Source organism: Delphinapterus leucas, chromosome 7 (assembly GCF_059928025.1).
Source record: "Delphinapterus leucas isolate spDelLeu-1000000601 "Yukka" chromosome 7, BTC_Dleu_Yukka2, whole genome shotgun sequence".
Lineage (NCBI taxonomy): Eukaryota > Metazoa > Chordata > Mammalia > Artiodactyla > Monodontidae > Delphinapterus > Delphinapterus leucas.
In genome coordinates this window covers 108,581,123-108,604,993 of record NC_143135.1, presented here as the reverse complement: position 1 = coordinate 108,604,993, position 23,871 = coordinate 108,581,123, and the positions used below count along the sequence as shown (strand labels likewise).

The window sequence follows — 23,871 nt, the reverse complement described above, 5'->3', positions numbered from 1 at the left end:
CGAGGAGCCGGGACTACAACTCCCAGGGGCTCCCCGGGGCGCGCGCCAAGACTAGAAAGCGCCGCGGGGACGCTGTGCAGCGCCCTGCGGCGCGCGGGGAGGTGGGTTGGGGTAGCGCTTCGAAGGCCTGCGGACTCGCGGGGGTAGCTGTGATTGAGAGAGAAGACCACCGGGGGCGCTCAGCGGCGGTCTGTGCTAGGCGGACATCCCGGGTGTGGGTAACGCGGAAGGATTCCGCGGGCCCCTGGGCGACGGCGGGACCTTCTATCCTCGGCGCGCGGGGACGCCATGCCGCGAGCCCGGAAGAGGCCGGCGGGGGCCGCGAGGCCAGGTGAGCCGCGCCCGGCTGCTCAGTGCCGCTCACCTTCCGCCCTTGCGCGTGGGGAAAGGCCCGAGTGGGTCGTTTTGAGGTCCGATGTCCCGAGCCGCCCACCAGGCTTATGCTCAGGGCCCCTCTGCTGCTTGCTCGTCCGAGCGGTAGCTGTTTGGAAAGCACGAAAAGTAGCTGGGATACGGGCTGGCAGGCGCTGAGGCCGGTCGTTTACAGTTTCCGCTCCCCGGGGAGCCAGACGAGGAAAGGAAAGGGTCACTGGAGCTGTGAGAGCAGGGAGGGGTTGGGGGGACGCCTTGAGAGGGAGGGGATTTGAGTCTAGCCGTAAAGAATGGGTAGGAACCCGTTGTGTTCACAAGGATGAGTGGCATTCTAGGAGCAGCAGCAAAGCAATGAACGACAGAGAAAGTGCTTTTTCGAGACTGGGGAGGGTTCTGAGTTGCCCACAACACATTGTTAACAGCACACACGGTGTTTACAGTGTGCCGATCAAGTCCAGGGGGACCACCAGGACCCTAGGAAGGTTCCACGTGTTAGACGTCCATCATGATGGCATACGTAGGAGCTTGGACTTGGTTCAGAGGCTGCGTAGGATGGTCGTTTAGTGGATTCAGATAGACCAGCGTGGCAGGCCCTGATGTGTGATCTGGGACACATCTTACAGATGGACAGAACACCTCATAGATTGTGTAGACTGAGTTACAGTGAGGGTGATAACACATAGGACGTAGGGTAAGAATTTTAACAGCTATTAGTTACAAGACACCCACTCTGCTCCAGGCACATTTCCCTCACTCTGTAGGATAAAGTCCAGTCTTGACCATGTCTGCAGAGTCCAAAGTGGCTTTTTTATCCAGCTTTTCTTGGCACCTTCAAGGAGTAGAAAGGAGGCAGGCCACAGAGCATACTGAGCAAGAAGGAAGAAGTCGAGGTGACCTAATAGCTAATATTATTGAGCATTTATGGTAACGCCAGACACTGCTTCAGCCCATTGTTTGTATTATCTTATTTAATCATCAAAGCAAGTCCGTGGAGTAGGTGCCTCGTTGGAGAGAACAGCTCCAGCAAAGGCAGAGGAGAGGGTGAGGAAAAGAAAACATTCACTGACTGCTTAATAGACGCCACGGGAGTTATCCTTATCCCACTGAATGGGTAACCCAGAAGATGTCCTGTAAGGTAGGCGTTCTGGTCCCATTTTTATAGATGAGGAACGAGTTCAGCAATGAAGCTGCCACTGTTAGTAACTGACAGCTCCAGAATTTGAGTCCAGCCCTGACTCCAAAGCATGTGCTTTTCCTGCAACAGAACTTTCTCTCTCAACAAGCAAGAAAGTTCTCTTCTTTTTTCTTCTCCTATTGCAGACAAGAAGGGGCCAGGAGGAAAACGTACCAAAACTGAGGACCCAGGGGAGGCATCAGCTAAGGTGGAGAACTCCAGCCTCCAGGAGACTTCAGCCTCTAGAGACTGTGGGAAGAACCTAAGCAGCTACTGGCTGATGAAGTCAGAGCCAGAAAGCCGACTGGAGAGAGGGGTAGATGTGAAGGTGAGGTCCCACACCTGTCTCCAGAGTGCACAGGGGACACCACAGGGTCCCATCACCCACTTCTTACCTTCGAAGGGTAGGAAAAGGTGATAAAGGATATAATCAGTAGGATTTATTGCCATGCACTATCTGTTTTGTGAATCTTCTACTTAGGGCAGGGGTTGGCAAACATTTTCTCTAAAGGGCCAGGTGGTGCTGTTGCAACTCTGCTGGCTGCCATAGACAGACAGTGTGGCTGAGTTCCGATAAAACTGTCAGCAAAATCAGGCATGGGCTAGATTTGGCCTGAAGGCTATAGTTTTCCAACCCCTGATCTAGGCAACATTCAGTCTTAGGTTGCCTTTCTCTTGCCACCTGCCACGCTCCTAGGTATCTCCCTGCCAACAGCTGGTACACAGGAGGCGAATGTAAATCAAATTTCATAGTAGCCTGGAGAAAATAAAATTAGAGATACTATAGAAGGCATATATAGTATTTTACTAAATGAAATACAGATAGTCAGCAATTACCAGATTATCCACTCATCTAATCCTCTCGATGAGCAAGGCTAACAAGGTAACACAAAGCTAACTTCTACTTGCGCAGTATGAGTGGCTCTGTGAAGAGCTTCCCAGTAAGCTCACATGCCATTCCAGCTGGCAACACCCTATAGGGGAAGGAACTTGTCTGCTTCCATATATTCTTACCGATTGGCCCAGGATTGTTTACTGAATGACCTTATTTCTTGCCCAGTTCAGCATTGAGGATCTCAGAGCACAGCCCAAGCAGACAGCATGCTGGGATGGTGTTCGCAACTACCAGGTAAGCGGGTTAGACAGGACCTCGAGACCCGGGGGGGGGGGGAAATAAAAGCCTGCTTCCTTCTGACTTATTCAGTAGCAAAATCTCTTGGCCAAGGTTGTTTTTTCCCAGAACCCAAACCTGAAAATATATTAACAAATGCCTTGATTTCTTTGACTGCACGCAGTTTTCAAATGGCCTGTGTTCCAGCCAGTGTCCTGATACAGCTCTGGGTAAAAGGCAAGAATTGAACTGCGGGGTGTGGGGGGAAGCTGCGAAAACCAAAATCTCATCTAATAAAAGCAGACTTGATTTCCAGGGCTAGTGTCTTCTAGCTGGTGGGAGGATAGTTCTTGTTTCTTCTCTGCTGGAACAGGCCCGGAACTTCCTGAGAGCCATGAAGCTGGAGGAAGAAGCCTTCTTCTACCACAGCAACTGCAGAGAGCCAGGCATTGCGGGGCTTATGAAGGTCGGTTGTATAGGCTTAGGTCTGAGTCCATCTCCCTTCATGCAGGTTAGGGAGACAGCGTAGGCAGGTAACCCTCCTCCCCATCCCTGCTGTCTCAGGGACATGTGACAGGACTGCAGCAAGGCAGGCCTTCATTTCAGGCCCCACTGGCACAGACCTCTCCATTTCTGCACCTTGGTCTTTCACTCAAAAACAGGCCTGATGGTAGCTCTTCCAGGCCAGGAGTTACCAGGATAGAATTAACTGTAGGTGGAGAAACAGTGGCACCAATAATAACCTTTAATGTTTGGTTTTAGAACATACTTTTAAGATTTTTGTCAAAATAGGGTTGATTTCCTCTGCTTACCTTAGACTGTGTATTACTTCCAGATATTTGAGCCCTCAGTGGCTCCACAGCGAGACAGATGGGGTAAGAATACGTAGGGTAGGAAATGACAGTTGGACTTGGACTAAAGCCTGGCCATGGAGCCGACTGGACAAATGACTGGAGACTCGGCTTTAATTTCAGATTGTGAAGGAGGCATACCCAGACCACACACAGTTTGAGAAAAACAATCCCCATTATGATCCATCCAGCAAAGAAGACAACCCCAAATGGTCCATGGTAAAGATACTACTATTCTTCCTATTTCACAAAAGAGAAAGGATGGACAGAGAGGGAGGAAGAAGGTCTGGGGTATCTTTAGACCAGGGCACAGAGCCCCGCTCAGTCCGATGAGGTTACCCTGCCTTTGGAGAGAAGGACAAACACCGGCAGCCAGGCCCACAGGACCTCCTGCAAGCAGCTAAAACACAGCAGGCAGAGTCCAGCTGGACGTGCCTTTCTGTCCCATACACTGTTGCCATGTAGGTGGACGTACAGTTTGTTCGGATGATGAAGCGTTTCATCCCACTGGCTGAGCTCAAAACCCACCACCAAGCGCACAGAGCCACTGGCGGTCCCTTAAAAAACATGGCTCTCTTCACCCGCCAGAGACTCTCAGTCCAGCCCCTGACCCGAGGTAAGAACGGCTCTCGCCTTTTGATCACATGCCAGAGTGACCATGAATTCACATGTACTAGCTGGTGAACCCTAGGCACGGTGGTTAAGGTCTGAGTCTGTCTTCCCACCTGTAACTCCCACGAGGGAGGAGCCCCCTCGAGCTGCCCAGGGCAGCTGTGCTCCGCACCTGTCGAAACGCCCCTGAGGGTTCTGGGTGAACGACTACCTGCCTCGTGACTTGAGAAATGCCTGCCATGACTGCCTGTTCAGGAGGAGACACAGACCTAATTCTTCCTCTTCTTCTTGCCCTTTTCGGCAGAGGAGTTTGATTTTATTTTGAGCCTGGAGGAAAAGGAGCCCAGTTAATGGAGACACAGCTCTGCTGAAGTGGGCAAGATGTTGCCCCAAAGTCAAGCTTCCACAAGACAAAAGAAGGCGTGGGGAACATGCTGGTTGTGTTCACCTGGCGTTGTGTGTAGATGTCGGGTTTGGGTCCTTTTTAATAAAACATGAATGTCTGAGTTGGAGGCGTTTCTTTAAAATCAGCATCGGGGGTAGAATACTCCACTGCACGTTTTTACATCCCCTCGGCCAGATGCAGGGCCCAGTCTGCTGACACCCACTAACATGGATCGTCTCTACACCAGCCTTCCTTAACCGACCCCTGAAGTATCTGGTCCCAGAGTGGGTAAAACCAGCAGTTTCAGGACAAGTTGCCAGACTGGAGTAAAACCAGAATTCCTTTCTCAGCCATGTGCTTGTCTAAAACAGGCATTAATAAAGTGGGTGTCATTGTTCACCAGGGGCCACAGACACCAGGAGGGCAGGTGTCGTGGGTCAGGGCGAGGCATCTCCCCTTGTGTGCGGCAGGGCAGTAAGAAGAGACCACAGAGTCTGGTGGACCGTGGGCATGATGCCTCCAAGCCCAGGGGCTTGCTTTAATCAGGGAGACAGCTGAAACAGACTGCTTTGTTTAAAACAGTCATTGAAAAGACACACATTGAGAAACTTGTAAACACCGCAGCTGCTCAACCCCAGGCCGCACTGCTTGGTTCAGTCCCTATGCTCTGCCAGGGTGCCAGGGATGGGCCTCCCCTTCCCCGATGCACAAAGAGGCAGAGAATGGGGCAGGGGAAAGAACAGAAGCTCCCGAGAGGACAGAAGCAAATTCTACCTCTAGTTCTCGCAGGAGACAGGCTTCAGGTGTCGGGAAGGTTGGGAAGTGAATCTGTGGTCGGCTGGAAGGCAGAGGGATCGGCTGGTACCTAGTAGTTAAGGGGCCAGCTGTCGTGGGACGCGCCAGAGCCCCAGCTCACGCTCCGGAGAAGGCGAGGGACACAGGAACTGCCTCTCCCACGCTTAGGCCCCCAACCCTGATAATCCAGGGGCAGTTGCACAGGTGGTCCTGTCCCCACGGGGACTGTCCTTCACACCTGAACCCGGGGTCCAGCCTGGGGGAACCAGCTTCCCTTGCTTGGTTCTTCTGCCCCCAGTCCACCTCGAGCGTCACCCCAAACGCCCTTCCCTCCCATCTCAGCTCCGATCCGTGAGCCCTGCCCAGTCCGAGGCCTACCGCTGTACCAATTTCCGAGGAAGAGACGGGTCCCCGTTTTCCACACTAACTGAAAGATGACACAAGAACCAACCCCTCTGCTTCCCAAACGACAGAGAACTCAGACCACCAACTATTGTACCTGCTGGCCATGGGGGTCTGCTTGGTCTTTCTAGAAGGGAAGAGAGGCCAACAGGAGACAGGAAGGACATCCACACCCTTAACAGGACAGGCGCGGTGCAGTGCAACAGCGGGAGACCCTCTCTAGCATGATGAGAGCGTCCACATACACAGAACACCAACGGTCCTAAGCTCTGGTCAGCCGGCTGGTGGGGAGGATGGCGGCTCAGGAGGCCCTCCCCTTCCCCCCAGCTCGCAGGGTGAGCACAAAGCTTCTACGTGTGAGAACAAGTGCCGGTTCCCAGGAGTGAGATGGGCAGCAGGGAGGCAAGAGGGTCCACTCCCGGGGAGGCGGAGAGAACGGGCCCTTCCCGGACCTCTCCTTGGGGGAAAGATGTCCTCGTTCAGGGGCCGGGGCTGAGGACCTCCGGCCCTCAGGGTTGCCCGCACCAGGCACAGCCGCCAAGGTTCACCCGGTTGCCATCCACGGGTGACACAGATGTCTTTGTGCCCAGGGACATCAGCCAAAGGCCCTACCACAAGCTCCCGTTCCATCCAGGACATGACTGACCAGAGTCCCTGGGAGGTGCCCAGTCCCAGCGGTGAGAGAAGGGCCAGGAGGAGGGTGGCTTGTGGAGGCTCCAAAGCACCACATCCGAGACTCCCAAGGAGGCAGCTTCCTGGTCTTGAACCCTCACCGCCAGTTAGAGCGGGGCGGGCGCCACACCCTCTGCCACTTGCTAAGGGACGGGGGAGGGGAGTGTGAGACAGGACCACCCGTGGGACGCACCCCCAGCCCCCAGCTCCTGTCCCGGGAGGCTCAGAGCCCGGCCGCGCTGTGCTCCTGCGGCCCAGGCAGCACCGCAGCCGGCTCTCCCCGGGACGCCCCCTCTCCCTACGTTCCCATCAGCCACAGTGTCCCAGAGACACTCCCTCCCAACCCCAACCCCTTAGGTTCTTCAGGAAAAAGAATTTACACCAAGAACATGATTTGTTTTCAGGTTGCGAGTAGCGGGTCAGCTGAGCATCTTGCTGCCCCGGCTGCTGGTGCCTGTGGGCCTGGAGCCGGGGTGGGAGCCCAGCAGCTTCCTGGCCCCAGGCCTACTGTCTGCTGCTGCCGTCGGACAGCTGGCCGGGGGTCCGCGCCTCCCCCAGGGGAGCCGTGCCCTCGAAGCGCTGCGAGGCGATGGCTGCCTGGTGGGACATGCTCTTCCGAACGATGTCGCCCTTCCGCCACAGCACCACTTCCTGCAGGATGGGTGGGCGAGGGGGGGGGGCAGGTGACACGTGAGAGGGAGGCCTGGGGAGGGTCCCAGAGGCTCTGCCTTCTCCCGGGAATCTTAGGCAAAAGCCTTCGCTCATATCTCACCAATGACAGCAGCCGTCCACACCTCTGGGCCCCAGCTGCCTGCTGACGGTGTGGCCGGGAGGGCAGAGCAGCCGCAGGGGCTGGGCCCGAGAAAGCAGACTCTGGGCGTCAACTGGGAACCCCCGTCCTTGCTGTGGGGCTCGGGGTAAACTAAGTGGCACACAGACTAACCAGCTCACCCCCCATCCCCATCCCGTCTGCTTGCCCTGGGCAGGGACGATGCCCTGTGATTCTGTCTGGGCGGCCGGGGCTCTGGGGGCAGCCGGCTCACCTGCTGCTTGAAGTAGCGCCGCTCCTCCTCGTCAATCAGCACCAGGTTGAGGTAGTAGCGCACAGAGAACTTCTTGTTGATGTCCCGCATGGTGGGCGTGAGCTCATAGCCCGCCAGGAAGAGGCGGATGGGGATGGACTCTCCTGCAAGGGCCGGGCGGGAGTCAGGGCGGGGGCAGGGGGGCCCCACCTTACACCGCGGTGGAGGGGCCGCCTGAGGGGGGGGGTTGGACACCCAAGGCAACGCTTCTGCCTTCGGGGAGGCGCCTGCTGCTGCCTGGTGAGTGTGAACAGCACAAGAATGCTAGGTAAGCATCTTCTGACTCATTTAGAGTGTATAGTTGTTGGGTTTAAGAGCCATTGTCAAACCCCAGCTAACCCACCATGTCACCCAGCAATTCTGATGCCACCTCCCGTCATCCCAATTAGCATAGCCCCCACCCTGTACGCCTCCCCTCTAAGTCGAGTAGGCAGGGTGTGGTGGTCTGGAAAACAGAAAAGCTGCTCTCTGGACCCAGTTCTCTCCACTGACCCGAGGTATGACTCTGAGTAAGTCTGGTGCTTTCCGTGGACTTTCATTTTCTCATGGGGAAAATTATGCTATCAGCCTACATAATATTTTAGATCACTTCCAGCTCTAACACTGTGCCTCTCCTAAGATACGTGGAACAAAATCAGGACAGAATTCTGCTGAGAAAGTCCAAACCTACAGTGCAGCCTAAAGCCAAACACGAACCCTGTTTCACTTCGCGCTGTTCTGTGCTCGTCTCGGTGTCCTGTCAGCGCCACTGGGAGGGTGAGCTCAGCCCAGCTGCTCGGATGGGGAAACACGGAACAAGCAGGCAGGATGGCTCAGCCCTGCCCCGAGGACCCCGCTCGTGACGCCTGAGGGCCTGAGAAAGCTATGACACCCCTCCTTCCACGCGGAGCAGACTGGGAAAAAACTGAATGAAACCTCAGCAGCACCGAGCACCGCTGCGTGCGGACTCTTCACCATCAGCTGCTGCGGGGCCGACAAAGAACGCACACGACTGCTCCTCCCAGCAACCGCACAACCTCCCCCCCCCCCCCTCAGCTCCACTCATCCCAGAGGCCGCGCCGGCGCTGTGTGCAGCACGGAAGGGTCGGTCAGGGTGTGTGGACCCGGCGAATGAATTCCGAGCATGCCTCGTTTTACCTGAGCAGGAACTAAGTAACAGAAGTGAGGACTCTGCTTTAATCTCTTGCCCCTCCCCCCCACGGCAAAGACATTCAGAATGTCAATAGGAAAGTGTAAACAGAGTGTTCAAACTGTATCTGCTAAACTGGTGCTTTTCAAACGTCTTTTGATTTTTTTAAGACATAACTCTTGAGATTTAAACTGCAGTACAAGCTCAGTCTATAAACGAGGTCCACTCGGACGTCTGCTGGGTGAAGGTGAGCGGGTCCTGAGCTCCACACCCCCGGCCTCCTTTTCTTCCTTCTCGGGACCCACAGTGCACAGTTAGAGATTAAGAAATTACGGGCTACCAGGCCCCCTAACTTTGACAGGATGATCCCTGAAGCCCCTCCAACACTGGGGCCGGGCCGAGGCCACGGGACCGGAGCTCACCTCTCACGGGCGCGCCGTCCATGATCTCGTACTTGGCAATGGTGTCATTCTCGTGGTACACATTGGGGCCCGTGCCTGTCGTTTCCCGCTTGATGATGTCTATCTCCATGTGCTTGATCTTGATCCTCACCAGCAGGAAGTAGATCTTCCCCACAATGACATCTTTCAAGTGGTACCTGCGGAGAGGAAGGTGAGAGGTGCGGCCCCCGCACGTGACAGGCCTCCTGGTTCCAGGAGAGGGCGCTGCCCCCCAAGCTGCCCCGCAGGGCGAGTCCCAACGACCTTCTACACTTGAACCTGTGTCACTTCCCCTCTGCTGTCCCGCCTGCACCTCAGAGCACGGTTCCGTCACCCTCTGCTCAGCGCTTTAACGAGTGCATGTGTTTTAGAGGCTCTGGTGTGAGAGGCTGACCCGCAAGTGTGGGGACCAGGTCCCGGCTCTTCCTCCCGCTTCCAGGAACTGGGCTTTCCCCCCCGGGGCCAGCCGGCAGCAGGGCTGCTCTGTACCAGGTGTGGCCGCAGAAAGCAAACCTTCAACCTGAAGCTCAGGATGGGGGACCTGAGGATTCGAGCTCCCGGATCACAGGGGAGGAGCCCTAGGGAGTGCAAAGAAGACAGATGAAGTGGTGGGATCCGAGGAGGGGCAGACGCGGGTGTGGACCCAGGTTCCCAACCTGCAGGCCTGGGGTCTCCCCACCACTTCACGCCACCTTTCTGCCTTCAGCCTGCCTGGGGAGATGGTGGACGCACAAGGACTGAGGAGAGCAGAACTCTGCTGCTTGCAGCGCGTTAGAAGGAATGCTCAGAGCACAGATTCTCTGGGCATTCAAACGTTTAAAGATTGAACGTTCCTTTGTTCTAAATGAAATCTTACACACAAGAAACACAAAGGAGCCGCGTGTGGTACCCGGGCCCCGCTCCTCCTTCAAGGCACCTTTCCACTGACCTGACCAAACCCCTCATTTTTCAGATGAGAAACCCCAGGTACAGAAGTCTTAGTACCTGCTAACCTGAGCCCAAGTCCTTAGCGGCAGAACGGGACGCTGTCCTAAGGTCCGGGCTCTTCCTGTCTGTTCAGACGGCCTGGCACTCACAGGGCAGCCTGCTCTGCAAGGGCAGGACCCGGTCCAGCCCGTCCAGCCTGTGACACGCCTGTCTCACGCTCACCTTGGTCTTGACTGCACTGCTGGCTGCGGCTGCTTGAGCGCCTTCGAGGTGGCACCCCCTTCACTAGGAGGCTGGGGTGCTGGTGGGCAGGCACTTTGGGGGGGCTCTGTCTCAGGAGGGCCCGTGAGACCCAAGACCATGAGGAGGAAGTGCAGGGGCCTGCTCCAGACTCGCCCTGCCTGTCCTGTAGGGGCCCATCGGGGCCACGCTCAGCACCAGGCCAGGCCAGGCGGGAAACGGCCTTCCCTCCCCCTGTCCTGGGAAGCACGTGTGTTCCCAGCCCTTCACGGGAGAGCCGCTGCTCAGGCCTCCACCCTCTAAGCCTCTGGAGGCCAGGGGGTCTGAGGTGAGGCCTCTCCACGGGGAGAAGCCTCATTAGAGACTCGCGGGGGGGGAGGGTTAGTTCTCTGTGAATAGAAGACACGTTTACTTTTGCATATTTGATTCTCGAACATTTTCAGGAACGTATCATATTAAAAAGAAAGGTGCTTGCAGTACATTTTTGAACTGTCAGCAAGTTTTGTGATTTACAAGCACTTATGTATTTGGATGTTGTAATAGCAGGCACAGTTTAAAACATATATGGCCAGTTAAAATAAAATTACTTAAAGACCTTTATAAAAAGGCATCAGATATTCTTTGTTACAACTCATTTTAATTCAAGGAGGAAGCAGTCAACTTGGCTCTCCTCACTTTGGTTCCTAAAGACTCACTCTATACAGGATACAACTGATAATAGAATGGTATTCTGAGGTTAGTATCAGTAGAAGGAAACAGATGTACCTAGAATCCAAAACAAATACTTTAAAGTTAGTTTCGCTTGACTTTGAAAGACCTCATAGGATGTTTAACTGAAGTTTGCCCTCTTAAGTTAGTACAGTTCAGCTGCAGTGAGATGCAGCTCTTTCCTGACCCGCGACCTCGGCAGGCCTGCACACACATCCACCGCGTTATTTCTGTGGCCGCCCCCGCAGGTCACCACCAACCAGCCGGGCCCGACACTCACTTGGATTTGTTGTACTCAAACTCGATGTGCAGACAGTCCTCGATCCCAACCTCCATCTTGATGGAGGAGTTCAGCTCCGGGTACGTGCTCAGCGTGTGGACCACGATGTCCATCTCCTTGACGACGTCGTTGAGGCGGCGGCTGATGGTGGCGCGAAGGAAATACCTGAGGGACGCAGACGTGCGGTGAAGGGCCGCTCCCAGCCTCCGGAGCTCACCCCGCAGAGGACCCTGGTAGAGGTCACCCCCTTCCCAGGAAAATGCACTGAGACACAAAATCCTGCACTTACAATTCCAGGGAGACCAAAGGCCCTTCCCCAACCCTCCTCTGAGCCTGAGCTCCGAGGTAAGAGGTGACACCTCTCTCTGTACCTCAAGAGCAGCCTCGCTGCCACCTGCCAGGCACCGTGTACAGCTTCCATTTCTTCAACTAACTCCCGGCTCTTTGGGCACAGGGATCGCATACTCTTATGTTTGCATGCTGTTTATTTAACAATATTCGATCAAAGAGCATTTTTCAAGTCCCTCACAGTTAAACAACAGGAATAAGATAATGGAGAAATCAGGTCAGCGATGCATCGCGCACGTTTATTGCCGGGCCTAGAACGGATAAGATGGAGTCTCACGGGGACTCATCATCCTCTGGGGGAGATGGGCAAATCAACAGAAAAATTAGAACACATGGAAAGTGTCCATTCAGAGGCAGGAATCAAGTGCTGTGGGGAGAGAGGGGTGCCTTCAGGAGGAGCAGGCCTTAGAACTAAAGCAACAGAGGTGGGAGAGCCCCAGGTCTGAACAAGGATGGTCTCCGGCTAAGCCTAGGGTCCTGGGACACGTTAGAAAGAGGGAGAGACACAGCGCTGAAAGGCAGTGAGCCATGCCTGACCGCCAGCCAGCCCTTCAGTGTGGCGCCCCCCGCACCCCTCGTCCCCTTAACTCTGTGCGGCCCTCTAACAAAGCTGGGATGGTAGGCCTTGGTGGGGACCTTGGTGGCCCTCCTCTGCGGCCTCACCACCCCCCAGCCACCCTCTCCTTCCTGCTCCCTCCACACAGCCCCAGACGTGGCTCCAGCCTGCCCTACGGCTCAGGCCCTCAAGCCCCCACGCCCTGTGGAGCGGGGCCTGGCAGCAGTGTAGAAGGGAAGGCTCCACAAAGCTTCCAGCTGCTCGAGCGCCTCTCCTGCGCCAGCAGTCTGGAGGCGCAGGGGACTCACCCCGGGGCGTGTCTGCCACATAATTGCTCTGAAGAGGGACATGGGGATCTATACTTTTTAAAGCCCCCCCCCCCGCCAATGATTCTAACACAGGACCCTTGGTAGAGAACTACTGTCTGGCATCCTGATGCTTCAACTTCCCAACTTTCTCAACACATCCAATCTCTCTCCAGCTAAAGCTTCTTCCTGAGTTTATAAAAAGTCCCAAAGCCATCAATCCCCAGGACACTCCCCAGGGCCCACACTCTACCTTTCCTCAGAGACAGCTGCCCGGGGGTCCTGTTCTAACCCTGCAGCTTCGCCCCCAGCCCCTACGCCTTGCCCCAGCTTCCGTCTCTACCACCCAACAGGAGCTGCCCTCCCAAAGGGAGCACAGGGCTCACAGCTGCCAAGTCCAGGGGCTTTTTTTTTTGGCATCAGCTCTGCATTAGAGCGTAAAACACTCCCTTCTCATTCAAGCATCACCCCACTCCTCCTCCGTCCCCAAGAGTCCCAGTAGGTCCCGGGCTCTCCTCTCCCACAGCTCCCCTCCTGGAAAAACCTATCAGTTACCACCTCTGAGCAGGTGATTTCTGACAGTGCATTCCTCTGTCCTGAGTGACAGGCTTGCATTTCCAATCGTCTGTTCTGCCAGTGCTTCAAACTCCTCCCTGGAACTGGATGAATCGCCTCACAGGTCATCTCCTCCTCCTGATGGCCCTATGTCTGCATCTCCACTCAATGGTCAATTCTGCTGGCGTCTATTAAATTCCTTGTTTTCTGCCTGTTCCCATGGTGTCCACTAAAGGAAAACTCAGGACCTCACACAAGCCTTCCCACAGCCTTGACCCAACACTCCACCCACCCATCAAATATGACATAGTGACTTCAATCTTCTAACAGAACCACCGCCCTGCCTAAAAACAAAGGAAAAGGAGTCCAAAATAATCTTTTCATGTTTCCCCTCTGCCTGTAATAAGACACAAGCCCTTAATCTGGAACTTACATCTTCCATTAACTAATGTTCCCGATTTTACCTCCTTTCTCAGCATGAATCCGAAAGTCTTTGTCTAATTTAGACAGTAACACTTTTCTTTCATTGTGATAAAATACAAAATACAGGGTGCAGAGCATGCACCCCAAAACATGCCACTCTGGCACGAGGGTTCTATTGAGCTGAAAGCAACAGGGAAACAGTGCACACAAGACAGACTCCGGGGCCCTCTCCACCAGGAGAGGCTGCGCAGCCTGGGAGCTGCTGGGGGTGCCGCCCATAGAGCGTTCCTCACCAAAGCAAGCCTCTCCCCGTGCTTCCCACAACTCGAGCCGCAGGGCCCTTTCTCTGCCTCTTCACTTCTCTGTTAAGATGCTGCATAAGCCCAAGTTCAACTGCCCCTCAGTCACCGGGCAGAGCTCAGGTGGGAGCACAATGCACAGGGGAATACAGCTGCTTGCTTGCCTCTGGCCAATCCGTCTTCCATCCGTCCGATTTGCAGAGCCCCCGCCAATGAACCTGACATGGTGGAGGGAAAAGTTTTTTCTTCCCCTCCAATATATATAACACAATGTAACCATTTTTACGTGCACAGTTCAGTGGCATTAAGTACACTCAAGGTGCTGGGCAGTGGTCACCACTGTCCATCTCCACGTGTTCACCTTCCCCAACTGAAACTCTGCCCCATCAACCACTAACTCCCCAGCCCCTTTCCCCAGCCCCTGGCAACCACCATTCTACTTTCTACCTCTATGATTTTGACTATCTAACTGCTTAAAAAAGTGGAATCAGTATTTGTCTCTTTGTATCTGGCTTATGTCACTGAGAACAATGTTCTCAAGGCTCATCCATGCCGTAGCAGGTGTCGGGATCTCCCCCTTTTCAAGGCTGAATACTATTCCACTGTGTGGATACACATGTTGTTCATCCACTCATCTACTCATAGACACTTGGGTTGTATCCATTTTTTGGCTATTGTGAATAATGCTGCTACAAATGTGAGTATACATAAATCTGTTTGAGTCCTTGCTTTCACTTCTTTGGGATTATACACAGAAGTGGAATTGATGAATCATACGGTAATTCTATTTTGAAGAAGCACCATACTGTTTTCAACACCTTTCTTTCTGACATAAGAACATTTATGAGAAGTCCACTGCAAAACATCAAATTCAATAGCAGTAAGCCCCAAGCCCAGCTTAAGTGATGACTAGATACTCCTCACTGTTGCTGCCCTTCTGAGTGCAGTCACGCAACGCTGCTGAAGTGGGGCAGCACCAGTGCTTAGACCTCTCTGCACAGGCTGGAAAGGAGAGCCTGCAGCCCCTCTTCTGACAGGAGAGGCGAGAGCTTGCAGTAGCCCACACCACGCCACATGCAGGCCTCAGGTGACACCCAAGACCTGGAGCCAGGTGTGCAGAGTGACATCACATACCCCGGAGGCCATGTAATCAGTCCCCCCTGCAGAGTTTCCAAGACTGGAACAAGGAAAACAATCCCATGTACTTAAAAGGTGTGTATTAATGTTTTAAAACTTGTCCTACTGCGTTACGTTTTACTCCCTCATTGTCCCAAAATATGGAGAGGATGGGCCTAGGATTAGAGTCCAAATCTATGACCCACTTCTCAAGTGACAGAGCTCAGGACTCCGCCACCATCTCGTGCAGAGCTGGATGAGCATCAGTGGCCCTGAGGCCCAGCCAGGGGTGTGTGAAAGCCGAGTGTCCAACTTCCGGGAACTTTCAGAATCAGCTGTTAATCACAACATTTAAAATTAAATTATAGACACCTGCAATCAAGTGAATTATATTAAGAACAAAGGTAACATCCTAGCTATTCTGGCGTGTCACAGTCCTCTCTGCTCCTGGGCCGGGGGTGGTGGTGGTGACGTCTGGTGTCTGTGCAGCAGCGTGCTGTCGAGGGGCGGGTGCATACCTCTCAACTCTGCACTCAGGGGCGCTGGGTCAGTGGCTCGAAAGTGGCCACGGTGGGGATACTGACACTCCAGAAACGGACAGACAAGCCAGGAGCACTCCTCCTGGAGGGAGGCCCACTGCACAACCCCCGCCCCGCAGCACACCTTCCCTACAGCCACACAGAGCCTCAGAAACGGGATAGTCAGGATCCGTCCACACGGGGCACCCTGGGGGCGCCACTTACCGCAGCTTCACGTTCTGCCCAGTGTAGGACTCATAGGGCTTCTCCACGTGGGTGAACTCAAAGTCGAAGGCCTGCGACTGGGTGACCTCTCCGGGCCGGGCCAGGTCCTTCACCAGGGACACGAACTCGTGGTGGTTCCCGCGGTCGTAGTAGAGTTCTGCAGGGAGAGCATCGACCACCTCTACCAGACCCTGAGCTATGTGGCCCGGCGAGGGGGCTCCCAGCTACAGGAGCCTCCCGCCAACACACAGAGCCTCCAGTCTGGTTTATGGCTCCCTCGCTTCCTGCCCTGCCCCTGCACTGCAGCCCAGAACCCTGGGTGCCCTCTCCCACCCCTTCCAAACACCCTGCGTAGAGACCCTGTCCCTGGAGCACAGCCAGAACCCGACATACTCCTGCTCCAGGGCACCGGGCAGCACCCGTGAGGGACACACCAGGGGGACTGCGATCAAAACGCCACATCTCCTAAAACACATTTAAAACTACTTCTAACTTTGGAAAGCATATTCATAGTTATTCAGTCACATCATCCTCATAACCACCTTGTGAGATAGCTAGGACGGCCCTATCACCCATTTAACCGACAGGGAAACTGAGGCACAGTGGGGTCGGTGACTGGCCTAGGGTCCCAGGTCTCCCGCTGGACTGCGTCTACTTCTAGGACCTGGCAAAATGGGGGTAGCGACGTAACGCACTCCAGGTGTTGTGAGCACGGGACGAGGTGATGCAGGTAAAGGACTTGGAGTGGTACTTAAGAGACGGCAAATGCTCCAGAAGTATTAGCTGCCTCTGCCGTTCAGAGAGGAGTCCACGTGGCCGACGGGACAGAGGGGCTGTAATGATGCCCCACGTCTAAGCTCAGGGTCCCCAGACTTCTGTGAACATCAGAATCACCGGGGGCTGTGTTAACACACAGACGGCTGGGCCCCACCCCTAGTGTTTTTGATTCCGGGGGTCTGGGGTGGGGCCTGAGAATGGACATTGTTAACAGACTCCCAGAGATGCTTCCTGCTGGTCCAGGGACCACAGACTGAGGAGCACTGCTCTTCACCCGTCCTCCTCTGGAAACAGTTCTGCTGTTTATTATGAGTCATGCCACCTATTTGTCCTAGGTTATATATGCCTGTTTGTACTCTGCTATGTGTTAACTTTTGCTCCAGGCGTGGTCGTTAGAGATAAGGCCTATGTCCCCAGCTTCCTGGCACCCCCAGTTCCTGGCTGTGCAGCAGGGACACTTAATACCGACTGTGACCCTGCGTGGCCACGTTACAGTCAAGGGACCACCCGTGGGCACCCTGCAGCAGGACAGGCAGCAGGCAGTGTACTCTCGTCGCTTCTGCTGTTGGCTGCCTGGGGAGAGACAGGGCCACAGGGAGGCGTGCCTGGGACAACCGCCCGCCAGGCCTGGCCCGCCTCTCTGGAGCACAGTGCTCCAGCTCTCTCAGAGCATCCGGGGCTAGGGCGGACCCCAGACAGCAAAGGTCTGAGCCCCCCAGGATCAAAGCCTTCTTGGGCTCAAGAAACCAGAGCTCTTGCCTCCCAGAGCCAACACAGTGTCCAGGCCTGCCATGGGGACGCTCGGGAGGGGAACGTGATTCCAGGGGTGCTTTCGGCCTTGCTGCCCTGGCCGCTGACCCTGACAGCGCCACCCCCAGAGCCTCTTCTCCCCAGGCAGCGAGGCATCGGAAAGCGCAGTGGGCTCTGTCCTAAGGTGTGTCCAGCTTGAGAGGAAGCAGCAGTGCGGTCAGTCCCCAGCCAGCGCTGCTGCTTCTGTATGCACACCCAGTGCACCCTGTGAGCACCGTTTGTGCTCATTTCCTACCTAGTTACGCTTCGATCCACCTTACGTTACAAACAATCCACCTTCTCTTCCAAACACCAAGTGGAATCAAGCAGCAGGCAGCGCTCTGGGTAGGGAGTGATGACCAACAAAGCCGCCAAAGGGGGAGGGCAGTTCAAACCTTCCGGGCAGGGGGTGCTGGGGAAAGGTGAACAGCCATCCCTCGTTTTGAAATCCAACAACTGTGCCCCCAACCAAGGTAAGGAAGTGCAGTGACCAGGTAGGAACAGAGCCAGTGGCCAGCCTGTGACAAAGGCCCGTCCACTCACTCTTGCTGGTCCTTTGCTACTGGAGTCTCTGTTGATGGGCACTGACCCCTTAACTGGGGAAAGTGGTGCCTCCGTTCCCAAGCACTGGATTCTGCCATAGTTTCAGGGGACAGAAGCAGGCGGAACAAAGCCCCAATGTCTGTGAACTTTAAGTGGGAAATCCCCGAGTCAAGAGAAAGATGGGAAGAGAAGGATGGAAAAACACACAAATGTGCTCACACAGCCTCAGAGGCAACATGAGAAACAAACCAGAGAAGGATCCACAGTGTTCACAGAGCACTCAGACCGCTGGCACCAGGGGTCCCAGCAGAGAAGCCGGGCTGGGACCCCCCGGGGGGACAGGGCCTTCCTGCCTGGAGGCATGTCCTCCCAGGGCTTCCCCGCCTCCCCCCAGACATCATGAAAGAGTGGCCAGTGCATAGTCTGAGTGGGGCTTGACTGGGCTTTTTAATGTACACTTTATAAGCCATCTGCAAGGCTTCTGGAAACATTGTGGGGCAAAGGGGCAGAAATAGCAGCCGTACTTCACTACGTGCCAGAAAGTCTGGTTTCCTCTTGCATAAATTAAAACAGAAAACCCAAGACTGTTCTAGCAGGAGGTCTGCCCTAAAGAGACTGTCAACTGCCTCTTTCTTCCCAAGTTACCCCGAGTTCTCCCCAGCCTCAAAAGCCCACAGGGACCAGCCATTTCAAGCCAGAAGGAGGAACTGACCGGTTCTTTCTTAAGGTAACTTCCCAGTCTCCGTCCAACAGGAGGAAATGACTTCTGTAGTCAGGATGTTTTCACCGAAACTTGCCACCAATGGCTGAGGAGTGAATTTGCCACTTTGGAAGGAAAGTGAGCCAACTCTGCCCCACGGGGTCATCCCGTGAAAGGTGCCCTGAGACTCGCTGCTGGGCTAGGCTTCACGCTGGTCTTGGAAGAAACCTAAGCCAACCAGGGCAAAAAGACCTCTTTCAAACAGCCTGCTCTTTCCAGCTGCTGTCTGCTGACTGGCCACCTGGTCAAGATTCACGCTCGCCACGTCCACTTGGACCTCCTGGGCCTGGTAAGCCTGCGGGAGCAGTAACGTCTCTGGGCTGCCCGTGCCCAGCCAGCCGCTGCTCTACTCCAGGCCCTGCAGCAGACTGTGAGTAGGTGAGAATCAGTGTGCCTCTCCCTTGGCACTCACGGCTTCATGAATTAAAATACAGAAGGCCTCCAGGGTCTTACCAGCACAGGCTCGACTGGGGCTGATGGGTTTAGATTCACCCAGTGGCATTATTTTAAAAACCTTAAAAAAAAAAAAATCCAGAAGTTCTCTCTCTGGCTTTGGAGTGCAGGGGTATTCAGGTCCTCCCTCCTCTGCAAGTGTGACTGTCGAATTACCTTTGGTTTATTTAACCCCATCCATCTCCAAGGTGGCCTGACACCCTCCACAAGTGTTCCCCCAATGATTCCACCTAAAAAATGGTCTCTCCACCTTCTAATTACAGAACTTCCCTCAATACTCCTTACATGCCACACTGTGTTCTTCTAAAAACATGGGCCATCGAGTGACATGGGGGGTGCCCTCACCACACATTTGCTGGTGTTGTTGGAACACAGACCAAGCCTCTGGGAAATGCACAGTAGACACAGGAAGAATCCCAACATGGCTCAAAAACTTCAGGAGGAGGACAGAAAAATGCACACAACAGGTGGATGAATCAGGGGCAACACCTGAGCTGTCGGTGCAGAACTGAATGGGGGCCTGACAACTCTTAACTCCTTATGTTAAGAGAGAAATCACAAGGCCTCTAGAATAATGGTGGAAGAAGGGCTTCAGTCAGCCAGGGGAGGTCAGGGAAAGCTTTCTGACGGATGTCATGCCTGCTGGGCTTTAAGAATGAGTGAGAGCTTGGGTGGAAGGCCATTCTTTGCAGAAGGATATTTATATACAAAGGGAAGAGGCCAAGACCCCTCTAGAAGGAACATGATACTTTGAGGAAAGCACACGTGGCAGGAGTGAAGGGTCGCAGAGACTCGGCCGGAGAAAGGCAGAGGCAGCTTGGGAAAGAGCTGGATGACTTCTCCCCTTCAACCGGCAGGGAGTCAACAACAAGAATTTTAAGGAGGTGACTGACCATGTCAGCAGTGACGTTTAGAAAGTTCACTCTTACAAAAGATGAACTGAAAGAAAAGGCAAACAAAGGCAGGAAGGCCAGTCAGGCTGCTACACACAGAAGCATCAAAGTTAGCAGCATCGAGAGCGGAGAGGAAGCACAGACTCGAGATACCCTAGAGAGCCGCTGGAGAGGACCCAAACTGAGACGCCAGTTGGACGCGTAGGAAAAGGAGGGAGGGGCCTCGAGGACTCCCGGATTTCTGAGGCTGGATGGACCCAGGTGACGGGCCAGAGTGGAGAAAACAGGAGAAGCAGCAGGGCTGGGGCTGGAGCAGGAAGAGAAAAAGGTTTCTGGTTTGGATGTGTCTTTGAGGGACCTGAGGGGTATCCATCCAGCAGGGGACTCTAGCAGACGGTTAGAAACCCAAGCGCGAAACTCAGCGGAGAGTTCCGGTGAGGACCAAGGATCGGGAGCCATCGGAGTCTAAGAGGACACTGCGATGGTGGGTGTGGATGAGGTTGCCAGAGCAGCTGATAGTGTGAGAAGGGCCAGCAGGCAGAAGGCCCCCTTCCTGCCCACCTCCCAAACCAAGACCGAGACAGGAGCCTTTCTGAGCGGGGGCTGGGCCGCTGTGAGGAATGGGGTCTGAAGAGGACCGATGCAACGCTCACCAGACAGCTGTCTCTGCCTGGACTCCGGGGAGACCCTTCCACAGGTTTTCCCTCGGGCGAGCGTGCCTGCTGGGAGAACACACCGGGCAGGAAGTGCAGGGAGGCTGGCCTGGTGTGAACAGTCCCGTGGGCTGTCGGCAGAGGAATCAGGGCTGACGTCTTAAAGGTCCGGCCCCTGGAAACGTCTGGATGGATCCAGCTTAACAGGGATTATGAGTGTTTGCGATGAGTGCCAAACCCTGCATTTCACGTACGTTGATGATCTCTAGTAGTCCTCATGAGACCCTTTCGAAGTCTGTACCTTATAAACGGAGCCTTATCTAACCTAAATAACCCTCTGCTTGACCCTCAATCATGCACCAGGCTGTCCTTCTACAGAACGCACAGGCAGGACACATACACTTTCTTTTTTTTTTTTGTGGTACGAGGGCCTCTCACTGCTGCGGCCTCTCCCATTGCGGAGCACAGGCTCCGGACGCGCAGGCTCAGAGGCCATGGCTCACGGGCCCAGCCGCTCCGCGGCATGTGGGATCTTCCCGGACCGGGGCACGAACCCGCGTCCCCTGCATCAGCAGGCGGACTCTCAACCACGGCGCCACCAGGGAAGCCCCATGGACACATACACTTTCATCAGCAGGAAAAAGAAATTAATCATAAGGATAGGAATGATAATTACATAAACCACTTCATTTTCAAGCTGTGGAACTCTTCCCAGAAACTCTTCCCAGGAAGCAGGGAAGGAAGGAAAGAAAGAAGGAAAAAAGAAGCAAATCCAAGAGACTATGGTTTGTAAGAAGAAAAGTTCCGAGTGAAACCGACGAGGAAGGTGTCCAGAGCACAGTGACATCGCCGTTCTTACCGCCGTCCAGCTGTAGGACCATCCTGTGTGTCATCCGTACAGCCAGACCTTAGAGCCCGACCGAAGTTCCACCCACTTCATGCAGCATCAAGAAAGCAACGAAGGAGAAAACCACACGACCACAACCACGGGGAACTTACTCACCAGCCTCACTCCAGTGCCGAGGTCAGTTCACAGAGCCTCTCAGGTACAGGAGACAAATACACCACACTCTGCACAAAGCCTGGTCCCTACACATCTCAACAAGGTGATTCTGTTATTATCCTTGTCTTACAGGTGAGAAAGCTGAGGCTCAAAGAGGGGTACAGCTTCCCCAAAGCCAAGGGTGGACTCAGCCCAGAGTGCTCAGGGGCCCAGGGAGAGTTATCAATGGAAGCAACAAAAGGTTCTTAGAAATCTGAGCAGGGCTGCTGTCCTGGGATGCCAGGAGACAGACAAGAAGGCAGGGCAGGGACGGCACCTCGTCAACTCCCTTTCATTCAGACTGCAGGGAGGCCTTGCCAGTGTCCCCCCTGAACAGCTCATTTCACAACTGCTGGGGCACAGGGGGGCAGGGGACGCTCTGGTTACCTTTCATGTATTGGCGAGGTGTCACCCCCTGGAATGATGGTACAGACACTGGCTAGACATGCCTGTCTGCACTCGCATTGCAGAACCAAAGAATCCAGCAATAACCTTAAAGCTACGACGTAAAAATACTAATTCTAAGTAGGCAAGGACTTCTCCACTTCTTACATCTTACGCCTAGCACAGAATGCTGTGGGTTCATCCTGTCTACCCAGTGGCTCTTTGCTAGGAGTGAGTTTACCTTACACGGATATAAGACATTCCTGTGGTTCTAGTATCTGGCGGGTAGAGGCCGAGGAGGCTGTTAAACACTCACCCACAACAAAGAATGATCAGGCCCACAATGTCGACAGCACTGCTGTTGAGAAACCCTATCCAAGCCGGAAGCAAGAGAGCAGAGCGTCTGAAACTCACTCTTCAGCTCCCTTTCAGGCCACTCGTATTCTGGGTTTAAAGTAACAACAAACAGGTTCCTATAGGATCAGCCAGCCTTCAACCTGATTTCCTTTTCTCAAACACCAGAAGCCAATACTCCAGGCTGAGCACTGGGCTGCAGAGGCAGGCCGCACGGCCTTTTCCCAGGGCTCCAGTATTTCCTGCCTCTGTAAAAGGGGAGCAAGATTCTGTGCAGGGCTCTCAGGGACTGACAGTGAGCATTCAACGAGCTTTCGCAGGAAATCCCCCCCCCCCAACAGGGCCAGATGTGCAGAGCCTGGTATGGGGTATGAATTCTCTGCCAGAGGTCTTTTCAGGCCACATGGGTATTTACTGTGACTCTACCCCTGAACGAATGACAATGACAATTTATTTCAGAAGCACCTGCGAGTTTTAATAAACACAGAGTCCAAAGAGAACTGGAAACAACCCCGTGCTGACTGGCAGCTCTCAGATCTTTGGTACAGCTACTGCCTTTTATTGTCTAGTTGTAACTGCTAACACTCATGTTGCAAGAGTGTTAGAGCCTTGAGAAATTGTGACCACTTAATTTGGGTCTTAGGAGCATCATTTCTTTAAGAAGATGAGTCTGCTGAAGGCTAGGTTCTAATCAAGAAGTCTAAGGGACGCCGGCTGGGTGGACAGAGGGCTGACGCTGGAGCCCGCGGGGCTGCTTTCTCAAACAGCTCCCGGTGAAGGTGGGATGTGAGAGGCGGGCGGGACACAGGTACTAGAAAGGGGTGGACTGGCCGCGGGACTCGGTGGCCACGACCTGCGGGCGGGCCCAGCAGCACCGAAGGCTGGGCAGGAACAAGGAGCCCGGATCCCGGGTGGGCAACAAGGCTGCGCGGCCTGAGGCGGGGGAAAGGGGATACGGAGTCGAAGTAATGGGGGCGGGGGTTAGGAAGCAAGGGTTAGGGAGCAGGGTCAAAGGTCGGGGGTCGTGTCAGGGACCAGGGGTTAGTGAGCGGGAGTGGGGGGTGTCAGATGCGAGGTCAGGGGTCAGGGGTCGGGGTCAGGGTTGGGGGTGGAGGACAGGGTCGGGGACCGGGGCACGGGGGCGGGGGCAAGGAGCGGGACCGGGTAGGGTGGATCCTGCACTCACCAATCTGACCGATGAACTCGACCTTGATGCCCTGGTGCTCCAGCCGCTTGTTGGGGTTCTTGAGCGCCAGGCTCACCTTCCCGGACACCGTCTCCCCATCGTAGAATAGGAAGTACTTGTCCTTCTTCCCATCCTCCGTCTTGTGCTCGGCCCGCTTCCTGCTGTCCGCATCGTTCAGCAGGATGTCCACATCCACGCTCTGCCCGAAGCCGAAGAAGCTCATGTCCCCGCCGGGCCGGCCGGGCCTGGGAAGGCCGGAGGGCTGGACGCGGCGCCGACGCCCGCGCTCGCCGGGCCGGCGCGGTTCCGGGGGCAGCGCAGAGCAGGCGCGAGGCACCCGCCCGCCGGTGCTTGCGGCACCGACCAGCCAGCCAGCCGCCCGGCCCGGGAGCAGCGCCCGCCGCTTCCGCCGCTCAGCCGGACGCGCCGGACTCGCCGCGCGCATGCGCACGCCCCCGCCTCTCCTGCTCGGCCGCCGAGCCTCCGGCGGAGTGCGCGCTGCGCATGCGCGC

General features: G+C 55.0%; 2 protein-coding genes across 4 annotated transcripts; one reads left to right on the top strand and one right to left on the bottom strand.

The window, feature by feature from the left end:
* The first annotated feature begins 59 nt into the window (after positions 1-59).
* THYN1 (thymocyte nuclear protein 1) lies at positions 60-4,626 on the top strand. 3 transcript variants are annotated; one of them, XM_022556308.2, is made up of 7 exons: positions 69-331; positions 1,693-1,874; positions 2,607-2,675; positions 3,031-3,123; positions 3,632-3,727; positions 3,974-4,124; positions 4,425-4,626. In XM_022556308.2, exons 1-7 carry the CDS (start codon positions 289-291, stop codon positions 4,469-4,471), a joined length of 681 nt encoding a protein of 226 aa, XP_022412016.1. In that variant the 5' UTR covers positions 69-288; the 3' UTR covers positions 4,472-4,626. The 3 variants fall into 3 exon arrangements, with proteins under 3 accessions (XP_089771972.1, XP_022412015.1, XP_022412016.1); XM_022556307.3 differs by lacking the exon at positions 4,425-4,626 and having other exon boundaries at positions 66-331; positions 3,974-4,404; XM_089915846.1 differs by lacking the exons at positions 3,031-3,123; positions 4,425-4,626 and having other exon boundaries at positions 60-331; positions 3,974-4,409.
* VPS26B (VPS26 retromer complex component B) lies at positions 3,385-23,800 on the bottom strand. The gene is made up of 6 exons (XM_022556305.3): positions 23,360-23,800; positions 15,526-15,682; positions 11,181-11,345; positions 9,008-9,183; positions 7,418-7,560; positions 3,385-7,025 (listed from the first exon to the last, which is right to left on the bottom strand). The coding sequence occupies exons 1-6, from the start codon at positions 23,580-23,582 to the stop codon at positions 6,879-6,881; spliced, it is 1,011 nt and encodes a 336-aa protein (XP_022412013.1). The 5' UTR covers positions 23,583-23,800; the 3' UTR covers positions 3,385-6,878.
* Between the last annotated feature and the right edge of the window lie 71 nt (positions 23,801-23,871).